The sequence below is a fragment of the Sinocyclocheilus grahami genome, unplaced genomic scaffold, assembly GCF_001515645.1.
Source record: "Sinocyclocheilus grahami isolate Dianchi unplaced genomic scaffold, SAMN03320097.WGS_v1.1 scaffold644.1, whole genome shotgun sequence".
In the NCBI taxonomy this organism is placed as follows: Eukaryota; Metazoa; Chordata; class Actinopteri; order Cypriniformes; family Cyprinidae; genus Sinocyclocheilus; species Sinocyclocheilus grahami.
In genome coordinates, this window is record NW_015505823.1 from 392515 (window position 1) to 404525 (window position 12011).

The following is a 12011-nucleotide window of genomic DNA, read 5'->3' on the forward strand; positions in this document are numbered from 1 at the left end:
CGTTTACTTCAGAGTCTACAATCTGCCACGCCCCTTCAAACAGAGCGTTTTGATGAGGGGCTTACAAACAGGACAGAAAACAACCTATTACTTCTGAAATATATAGTTCAGTCATGAAACTCTAGATGGCGCATTCTGATATTACAGAGGTTGTGTGACAAAAACACAGATGTGGCTGATTCAGACGGGATTAAAATTGCAAAAAAAAAAAAGATCTATCTTTCTATCTATGGTTCCGAATTCAGCAATAGACAAAGGTCAACACTTTTTGGCACAAACGGAACTCCATAATCTTTTTTGGAAACATCCTACTAATGATAGATCAAGGGGACGACTTAAAAAATAATATATACATCAACATATACTAATTTATCTTAACAAGTAGGCAGTTATTGCAGATATAGGCATCTGTATAGTACAAAGCAAGCACTGTCATATTTTATTGTGTGCTATGTCACATTGTTAAACTCATCTTTTTCGATTATTATCTAAATTCGACAGTGTTGCCATAGTAACATTTGTGTCGAGCGATTGCTCTTTGCTTGATTTAATAGTCTGTTGTTACCAAAGCTTGGCAGGTTACCATAGTAGTATTAAACCGCGCGTGCGCTTTAGCCGTATAGCGGTATGGCGGTGAAAGCTGTCAACATAAACTTGTGATTGTTGGATTGAAAAGGAGAAGTAAGAAGAAGATAACTTAAGTGATGTACCATGTGAAGGTAAAGCAAAGCTTATTTCGTTTGGAGCAGCTGTTGTGTAGCGATTGCCCCCCCCCCCGAAAATGTTACAGCTAAACAGCACGATTAGCCACTCATCGATAGCCAAATAAAACTGTTTATGTTACATACTTTAGTTAAATCTCTTTATTTCAATAGCAAACTGTCACTTCATTACATGAACAATTGGTATGTACAGAAACAACTTGTAAGCAAGCAGTATTTAGTTAGTTATGTTAGGTAATAGAGTCATGAGCTTCATTCTCTACAGTTGTAACACATTTGCTGTCAATTTCCCCCGTCCTCTCATAAGAAAATAACAAAAGAAGATACTTGGAGGTCTGATGACTTAAAAGTGCACATTCAGGTAATCTGCAGTTTGTTTGTGTGTAAGAAAAAATACAAGGTTTAGAAGCACAACCCATAAAATGTCATTGTTGAAGGAGAGCAAAAGAAGATCCAAACAAGAAGAGGAGCACAGGAAATACAGGGATGGAGAATCTCTGGATCGCTGACAAAGAGACCCTGAATTTACTGTAGTAAATATAGGCTATCACTGTCGTATTTACAGCTGATTCTTGTAGGTGCATTTGTTGCTGCCGTAAAGCGATCCGCCCTTTTAGCGGAATTTCGTACCCGTTTACCAAACCTACTCTCAGAACACACGTTTGAAAAAAGAAATAGCAGCTATTCGCTTATTAGAAATCAGTCTACTTCTACTTTACCTACTGGTATTTCAAGGTTAAAAAAAACTACATACAGTTGGTTAAATCACAGCTGCTGATAGAGTCAGCTTTACCGCCCTACTGATATTTAAAAGGATAGTTCACACATTTACTCAAGTTGTTCCAGACCTGTATAACTTAAAATGAGATGACATGTAAATAATACAATTATTAAAATAGTGGGGTGAACTTTCCCTTTAAGGCACAATGAACTCAGGTAGTGTCGTTTTCATCAGAATCAGAATCAGAATGAGTTTTTATTGCCAGGTATGTTTACACATACGAGGAATTTGTTTTCATGACAGAAGCTCCACAGTGTAACAGAATGACAGTGACAGAACAAAAACACAGATAATAAAAAATAGAAAAATAGAACAAGTAACTAAGGAATAAAAATATACAAATCGACAATTGTATGTACAGGTATATAACAATAGACAGTTGTATGTACAGGTATATTATGTGCAAATTGAAATGTAGACTGAGTGTGTGTGTTAGATAAATAAGTGTATGAGTGAATAAATAGTGTGTGTTCCACAGTTATTGTCAAGTGTTCATGAGATGGATGGTCGAAGTAGAGTTGGAGTGGCAGGGAAGACAAGAAGCTCAGTCTTTGCCAGGTTGAGCTGTAGGTGATAATCTTTCATCCATGCCGAAAACAATTCATGAAACAGCAAAAAAAAAAAAGTTTTATCGTTTTAGTTTGGAGGACAGAATTCACAAAATTGATTCTATTTTAAGATACTGTATTTACTTTTTTTTTTTTTTAAACCATGGTCACCTAAAATCAGTGTTGTTTTAGTATCATTGACATAATACTGTAGTGTTTAAATTGGGGTTTATTTTTATTTTCATTTCAAATGTACTTTTTAAAAATAATTTTGTTGTTTGTTTGTTTGCAACTAGCTGAAATTAAATAAGCTTTTTATATTTTATTTCAGTTAACATTTATTAAGTACAATTTTTTTAAATGGGTTTAAATTAGTTTTAACAATAATAACGCTACTTGAAATATTAGTAAACCTATAATAAACTTTAACTGAAATAAAAAGCTTAATTATTTTATGATCTTATGTTTTGCCGATCACATTAAAAAAATGACAAAAACACAACAAAACTACTAATACATTCAAATTCAAATTAAAACAGAAAATTTAAATGTAAACAAGAATATAAATATAAAATGTTAATAAAAACTATAGTAGTATCAGTGATAGTAAAATAACACAGGTTTATTTTGAAGTGAAGTTGTAGAATGTTTTCATAGCACAGCTCATGATTTGAGCTCTTTAAATGAGGCTTTCAGTCTCTGCTCCAGATTCCTGTAATGCGTCTGTCTCTGTGTCTGACATCACCACTGCAGCAGTGTATTGTAGCCCATCCTGTCCGTGCCCTCCCTCCCTCCCTCCCCGTCCCGTGCATCTGCGCTTCTCATTCACACTCACTGTGTCTGACACGAGCATGGATGAGGCAGCAGTGGAGCCGACCCTGGTGCAGACACTCGCTGTGAGCGCCATTGAAGGCCGATATCTGTCTCTGTCTCCCTCCTTCCAGCGCTGCTCGCTCGCCTCCTGGATTACAGAAAACATCAAGAAGAAAGAGTGCTGCTTCTATGTGGAGGATGGCAGGTATGGTTTTTAATGAGCTTGTCTTATAATGTTTACTCCATCACACTGGGAAATTAACCCTTAAAAGCCTACTGTATCATATTTGATATGAACAACATAATCAAACTTTGCTAAAAACGTCACAATTTACTACATGCCTTCTGTCGTCTGATTGATAGTTTAGATTTTTTTAGTATAATCGTACAAACATCCACCTTCAGCTCGTGCTTCACGTGTCTTTTTGCTGTCAAAACTTGATTTTAGTAAACGTAAGAATAACTAGTAATATTTCCAGATGAACCCTCACTGGACTGAAGCAGCTCTGCTTTACTTGATTCTCCATCAATCACTTTTTAGAAAAATCAGTGCGTCTCAAATCTGATCCTCAGGATCTTTTGAGGAGCGTTTGTTTCCAGAAGCTTTACTTTCACTGTTCCTCAGCGGAGGAGTGATCTTCACAAGCCTCCAGAACATCTCACATCTTCTGAGGAGCGTTTAGCTACTTGTTCATCTCTCAATCAGTGTTGGATTGCATTTCATCATTTAAATCTCATCTTACTAAAACATATTATTGGAGATATAGTGACGATTGATATTTATATCATTTTATGCAAGTATCTGCTGTACTGTTATAAAGATCTCATTGATTTACATTACAAGCCTCAGAATTTCATCCCTTTTTGGTCATATAAATATCAGCATCTGCACCAAATTGCATATTTTAGCTCAGTTTGGAATAATAAAATAACATCAGAATAGTCGAAAACCGGTGAAATATCGGGTGGTGTGTACTTCCGAATGTCCAGCAGTTCGTCTCTGGGGAAACTGATTGCAGGGATATAACTAAAGACAGGACAAACTAACAAAAACATAAAAACAACTGCAGAGCACGCCACGGAGGCAGCCATTATCATGACGACTAAATCACAGCCAACTGAAACGGCAAAATAAAACACTTATTTCGTGTTTTCACTCTTACAAGAAGCAATGTAAGTCGTAAGTCGTGTGATTTATAAACATGTGTTTATTTAATTTGTACTGTACTTCAGATTCATTATTCATTTTAATATGCGTTTCTGAACTACCAACAGAATGTCAGAGTTTACGACAATGAATCAGGACGAAATTAGCGAAAAAGACTTGAGAGGTGAGGAAAAATAAGTAGCTATATCATAAAATAAGGCATTTGATATAATGGTATTATGATATAATAGCAGTGATTAGAAAGAGGTGAGGTTCAACCGCTCTTAAAGGGATAGTTCAACCAAAAATTGTCATAATTTACTCACCCTCATGTTTTATTTATTTGATATTATTTTATTAACAATTGTGATTTTATAATTTTAGTTTGGAGGAGAGAATTAACAAAAATCATATTTTAAGACACTATATTTAATAAAAAGTTTATTTTTTATGTTTATTTTTCATTTTAAATGTAGATAAGTTTTTGTAATTTTGTTTTTTATATGTGTATTTAATACTTTTTATATTTTTTTATATCTTACACACACATACATACATAAATAACTAAATATATATGTAGTATTTTAGTTTGACAGACAGAATTCACAAAAATGTATCTATTTTAAGATACTGTATTCAGTATGTGTAATATATATACACATACACACAATTTACATTTAGACATTTAGCAGACATTTTTATCCAAAGTGACTTACAAATGAGGACAATGGAAGCAATCAAAATCAACAAAAGAGCAATGATGTGCAAGTCTCAGTTAGCCTAACGCAGTACACATAGCAAGGTTTTTTTTTATACACACACACACACACACACACACACACACACACACAATGGTTATTTGAATAAGGTTTTCATTTTTTGTGTTTAATTTTCATTTTAATCGTAATTAAAGTTTTAGTCATTTTGTTTGTGCTTTTTATTTGTATCTTATAACCGTTAATAGAAATAGACATATTGTCTAATAAACTAATACAACTAATACAAAACTAATAAAAATGACAAAAACACAAACAAAATTAGGCCTACTAAAAAAAAATTTTTTTTTAGCTTTGTTCTTGTTTATATATAGTTGTTATAGTTGTAATTTTAAAATAAATGATGCTTAAAAAAGATTTTTGTATTTTATTTTACTACAGTGGATCAGTAAGAAATTAGCAAAAAGACCTCAGAGGTGAGGAAAAAAATAAACAGCTATGAGATCAAATATGGGATTTGTCATTTATTAAATGTCTGCGGTGTATCGTGTATGTTGAATATAATTAGAGTTTTTGAGAGTATAATGCCCCCCCCCCATGCAATTGCATTTAAAGTTTTGAAGCTTTGAAAAGGACAAAAGCACCATAAAAAAGTCCATATAACCTACACGCTATAATTCAACTGTAAAGAATCCCACACAGAGAGAGCATGTCAGCCCATTAAAGCAGTCATGCTTTTCTCAATGATAATGTAATCTGATCATCATGTAAAGAATTGCATTTCTCCCACTTAGAGTTGCACTTGGTGCCCATTACCGTGGCAACTTGTTTTGGTGACTAGTATTCATCTGTGAAAGAAAAAAAAAAGAAACAAACAGCAAAACCATCAAGCTTTCAGTTTTATTTTCTTCTGTTTCCTTGAATGTAAAACCCAGTCAGAACATATAATGTTGATTATATGAAGCGGAGAAATAAGAGAACTTTACCAATCACAGTCCAAGGAGAGAGGTGAAAAAATCCTTTAAGGTAAAAGTATCTGAAAAATGCAAGCAGCTGAAGTCAATTTTATTGTTCTGTAATATTATTTTATATATTATTTAAAAAATCTGTAAAAGTTTCTTTCTTAGTATGTGTTAAAGTAACAGTTTTTCTATTTTCTATTCATTTTTGTGTATTTTATACAGGAAGAGGCTATTTATTTATTTTCATAGAAAGATGTCTTTGACCCATTGCATTCAGTTTCACTGTGAAAACGCAAGAACACGTCCTATGTGAACTTTGTAGAATAAGATGAGTTGTATTTGCAAATGTGCTTTTTATGCCAAAAAGTAATGAGTTTTGTTTGCAGAAATGCTGTGTGCACTAGAAGAGAAAGTACACCCAAAGGATATCAGCAACATCCAGTTAGGAAATCTGACAACTTTATTCTTAAACATCGAAAAGGTGAGACATAGTGAAAAAAAAGAATAAATAAATAAAAATAAAACATTTACATTTAGTCATTTAGCAGACGCTTTTATCCAAAGCGACTTACAACTGAGGGATACATAAAGTGATTCTTCTTAAAGAGGCAAACAGACACAAGAAGTGGTTGTAATACCAAGTTCTTAGACATTGTTCAAATAAGTACAAGCTAGAAAGAGAAGGAATAAATAAAGAGAGAGATACTTTTTAAAAAAATGTTATTTATTTATTTTATTTTTTTTAATTTTTTTATGATGAAGTCAAGTAGCTTAGAAAGAGATGAGTTTTCAGCTGTTGCTTGAAATTCAAAAAAAATGTTCAACACATTCTCTTATTAACCTTTGTGGTTGATCACAAAACATCAAACTCATGAACCTCACTTTCACAACTGTTGCTTATTCATCCTAACAAAGCAAGTAGTGCAAGACCAAGCATTGTTATATCAAAGCATATACTGTATATAGTGTTAACAAGCAAGTAACACAACATTGAAGCAGGTAAATAGCAATATCCATATCCAAAACAAAGGGTCTAATTTAGTGTTGTATTAACAGAAACTTTCTTTTAAATAATAATTTATTCATCCAAACCTGAATGATTTCTTGACACAAAAGATGTTTTGCAGAATATCTGAGCTGCTGTTTTCTGTGCAATAAAAGCGAAAGGTGATTTTTACTGCTGCAAAAAAAAATTTAAATCCTGACTTGCACATTGTATATTTAGCGGAACTATTCTTTTTAAAGTGTATTATTCTGTGCGTTTCAAATATGAAGTATAATTAATGATGTCAGTCATACACTGTAAATACAGTAAAGAAACGATTATCGAAGTACAGTTAACTAGAAAATACAGCTTCAGTCTTTCTACATAAAAATGTAATGTTTAATTCAGTGTGTTACTTCTCATTCCTTTGTAATTATTTGTGAATTTCACTAGCAATTTCTCAGTAAAACATCATTTCAAACTTAATCCAACATCAAATGTTTCTGCAACTTCACTTTACATCAGTATAACTCACAGAAATGGTCCCGTTGACAAGCGGTCAACTAAAGATCACGTGTATACACTCCTCTGTGTAGTTCAGCAACCTTTGGACAATATGTGCGGTCCTCGTGTTGTTGGGCTGTAACTCATGTGTGGATAACATGGATTACTGTTGGCAGGGAGGGGATTTGTAAGTGTGGTCACCCAAAGATCCAGCACTGCGATGAGGCCATCAAACCGGAGGACTATATGGGGGAGCAGTGGGACAGACACAGACACGTCAGAGAGGTGCCCACCGATGCCTTTGGAGATATCAGCTTTGGAGGACTTGGACAGAAAACCGGGAAGGTAAAATTATGTCTCCAGCGTATTATAGATATTTAAAGAATAGTTAACCCAAAAATGAAAATTAGCTGAACATGTGCTCACCCTCAGGGCATCAGAGGTGTAGATGAATTTTTCTTCATCAGATTTGGAGAAATGTAGCATTGCATCAGTGTCTCAGCAATGGATGCTCTGCAGTGAATGGGTGCCGTCAGAATGAGAGTCCAAACAGCTGATAAAAACATCACAATAATCCACAAGTAATCCACAGCACTCCAGTCCATCAGTGAACGTCTGGAGAAGACAAAAGATGAAACAAATCCATCATTAAGACGTTTTAACTTCAAACTGTCACTTCTGGCTAAAATGTGAGCACATAATCCATAATAATGCTTCCTCCAGTGAAAAAGTCCATCTCCTGTTGTCTCTCACATCAAAATACAGCCACATATTTGTTTAGAGCTGTGCTTGATCTGTGCAGATTTCTCTCCTGATTCAGACCAGATGATTTTCTCACCGAAGGAAGCGTTGTTATAGATTATGGACTCGTGTTTTGGTCAGAAGCCAAGGTTTGACATGCCTTAATAATGGATTTGTTCAACACATTAACTGATGGACTGTAGTGGTGTGGATTAATCTGATGTTTTTATCAGCTGTTTGGACTCTCATTCTGACGGCACCCATTCACTGTGAACTCATAGAAGGGCTTCTGTGGTGTGTGTTTAGTATGTTCGGGTGTCGTCGGACACGTCCTGTGAGAGTCTGTACCAGTTGATGACCGAACACTGGAAACTGCGTTCGCCGAACCTGCTGATATCAGTGACCGGCGGAGCCAAAAACTTCTACATAAAGACTCACCTGAAGGACAAGTTCCGCCGGGGCCTCATCAAAGTCGCCCAGACCACAGGTACGGCAGCCTGCATAAGGGCCGGGATTGTAATGTTATCACAAAGCTCTCTATATAATGTTATAGCAGTATGTTCAAATTTAGTCTCATATATTCAGCATGCTCGCACAGGGCAATATGTACTATATAGCACATCTCAACTGCCTAATTGTTTGTATCAGGTACGTATTAAGGTTTCCACAAAACTATGAAGCAGCAAATCAGCATATTAGAATGATTTCTGAAGGATCATGTGACACTGAAGCCACTGCTTTTGTGGTCCAGGGTCACATATTTTATTTAGTTAAATATAAATAAATTACATTTATTTTTACGAATAAAATACATACATACATTAAACACTAAAAAACACATGCAGCCAATTAAACAACATCACCAAAATTATTGCAAAAAATTATAGCAAAAGCTTGTCTATGATGCCTTAAATACTAAATGTAGATAACTTGCCAGGTTTTCTCTATGGCTTTTAATGACCCTGACTGAAAATTAGAGAATTGGAGCATGTGTGTACAACCGTCACAAACTGGTCTAGCACAAGCTGCAGAACCAAGTTTTTGATGGTTTGTGTTGACATGCTTTTTAAGGTGTATTAAACAGGTTAGACTAATCTACAGTGCTTTCCGTGTGGCAGGTGCGTGGATCCTGACAGGAGGGACACACGCCGGTGTGATGAAGCACGTGGGCATGGCCGTGCGAGATCACACACTCAGCAGCGGTTTGATGGAGGGACAGAACGTCGTCATTGGTGTGGCACCCTGGGGAGTCATTCACAACCGACACGCACTCGTCCATCCTGAGGTCAGATGATTTCCTAATGATCTGGTCAGCCAAAACCTATTTACTAAAATATTTACGTATTTCAATCATTTAACAACATATTTTTTCTCTTTTTTTTATATAATATAAATTATAATATATTTTTTTTAGAAGCTGTTTTATTTTGAAAAAATTATGTATTTATTTTAATTTTACATTTTTATAATTTGTGACCCTGGAGCACAAAAGCAGTGTTAAGTCGCTGGGGGATATTTGTAGCAATAACCAAAAATACATTGTATGGGTCAAAATTATTGATTTTTCTTTTATGCCAAAAATCATTGGAATATTAAGTAAAAATCATGTTCCATAAAGATATTTTGTAAATTTCCTACTGTGAATATATTAAAACTTAATTTTTGATTAGTAATATGCATTGCTAAGATCTTCATTTGGACAACTTTAAAGATGGTTTTCTCAATATTTAGATTTTTTTGCTCCCTCAGATTCCAGATTTTCAAATAGTTGTATCTCGGCCAAATATTGTCTCGATCCTAACAAACCATACATCAATGGAAAGCCTATTTATTCAGCTTTTTAAAAATTGACGCTTAAGACTGGTTCTGTGGTCCAGGGTCACATTTAATTATTAGCTTTTCATCAACTCACAAACCCCTTGTAGTTTCTGTTATGCTGTTAGTGTTTTTATAACAACAGAGTTTTCTGGGATCTCATCTTCTCTCTAGGGTTGTTTCCCTGCGTACTACGCTCTGGACGAGCAGGGTCAGGGCTGTCTCTCCTGCCTCGATAACAATCACACTCACTTCCTGCTGGTGGATGATGGCACTCACGGACATTATGGTGTTGAGATTGAGCTGCGGGCCCGTCTGGAGAAACTCATCTCTCAGCAATCGCTGGGAAACAGAGGTGTAGTGTTGAGGAAGCTTTACAAGATTTACTCATCATTTAAAATAGCTTGTTTTCATATTTTAATATTGTACAATAGCTATCAATACCAGTTCAAAAGTAAGGAGTCGGTAAGATTTTGTAATGTTTGTGAAAAAAAGCCTCATCTGCTCACCAAGTCTGTATTTATTTGACTAAAAATACAGTAAAAACAGAAATATTGTGAAATATTATTGCAAACTTTTGTATTGTAATATATTTTAAAATGTAGTATATTCCTTTGATGCAAAGCTGTATTTTCAGCATCATTACTCCAGTCTTCAGTGTCACATGATCTTCAGAAATCATTCTAATATGCTGATTTGCTGCTCGAGAAACATTTCAGATTGAAATCTGATTGTGCATTTTTCATTATTTAATGCATTCTTTCTGATAAAAAAAATTAATGCATGAGGTCATTCAGTCACTTTTAATTGTCATGTTTATTTATAGGCCTCTCTTGCCTCCTCTGATGGATCAACACTGAATCTTTTTTTTTTTTTGAACCACTTCGCTGGAATGAACGATTCACTAAAATGAATCAGACTTTCTAGCTGTACTATAATGCTGTCACACAACTTTAGTTAGTCACTCCGCAGCACTGTAGAGATGAGTAGTAAACCGACAGACAAAGGTCAGAGGTCAGCAGACGACCTTTGCCTGACCTTTCAGACCGGCAGTGGCTTTCATACGCACAAAGGAACGTGTTTGCTTGCGTGATTCGTATTTGACAGCTCATATACTGTAAAGGCCAACATGCAAAGCAGTTTTCTGTCCTGCGTGAATGTATTTCCTGTTGAAACCGGAAGTTTAGGCAGGGCATATCAAACAGATCATACTTTGAAAAAAAAAATAGCCTTGATTTGGACAAAAATCTGCGTACTAGTGCCACAAAAGTAGTATTTAGCATACACATGACCTCAAAATGATGAATAAAAGCCACCGAATTTTGATTTCATGGCTCTTTAATGCTGTTCACTAGTAACTTTTGATTATTTGTGGCGTGTTTTGTCTTTCCATCAGAGAGTGGAGTGACAATACCAGTGGTCTGTGTGGTATTGGACGGTGGTCCAGGAACACTAAACGTGAGATTTTTTTTAAAGTCGTCAGTAGGGGTGTGCGATATTGACAAAAAAAAAGATATTTCGATATTTTCTGGAATTTTAGAGTTCTGGAGTGTGTTATTGTGCTGGTATCTTAAGGACTACCATGGACAGCTGACTTCTAATGTTTTTCATATTCTTCATATTCTGCGTGGTGGTCAGTTCACAGCAGTGATAGAAAGTAGCTAATCTTTTTCAATGAGTTTATGGGACCTTTTATGGGCATTTTTTCTAAAAGTGTGGATCATCTTTTGAATCAAATTCTTACATTTAATCAGTCGGTTAGAATAAGACTTTTGGGGTTTTACCAGGCAAATTAAATCAGTATCAACTAAATTTATCTGCAATGCAGAGGAAACACAGAAGCTGCATCTGAAGTCGCATTTAGATGCATTTACACACTGTTTAATTCAGCTCAGAGGGACATGGAATGATTTAACCTGCAATTACAAATGCATAAATAATGTTTTGCTATTTGAAATGATTTTTTTTTAAAAAAGAAGAAAAGATACTTTAAAATGTGCAAGTCACTGTTAATGAGTGAGTCATTGCGATGGAACCAAATCATTTAAACGGTTGATTCATTCAGGAACGAAACACCGTCATGTTGCTCAGAGACACAAAACAGTGCTGTGGGTGTGTTTGGAATTATTTTTGTTGGCGAAATAAAACAGGCAATATGGTGTCTAAAATGTAAGTCTCTTAATATTAACTTATTGAACTGTTGTATAAAATCAATATCACATTTGTAATCATGCTGATTTTTGGAGAAAAAACGTCTCTCTCCGTGTGATATTAGCT

At 34.9% G+C, this 12011-nt stretch overlaps 1 protein-coding gene across 1 annotated transcript in view; it reads left to right on the forward strand.

Annotated features, from left to right (window-relative positions):
* The first annotated feature begins 2902 nt into the window (after positions 1 to 2902).
* The window catches only part of trpm2 (transient receptor potential cation channel, subfamily M, member 2), a 46577-nt gene continuing 37468 nt past the window's right edge, over positions 2903 to 12011 (forward strand). The window contains 6 exon segments of the mRNA XM_016242041.1: positions 2903 to 3069; positions 7355 to 7523; positions 8226 to 8406; positions 9038 to 9204; positions 9909 to 10089; positions 11131 to 11192. Of these exon segments, the coding sequence (XP_016097527.1) occupies positions 2903 to 3069; positions 7355 to 7523; positions 8226 to 8406; positions 9038 to 9204; positions 9909 to 10089; positions 11131 to 11192 (927 nt within the window).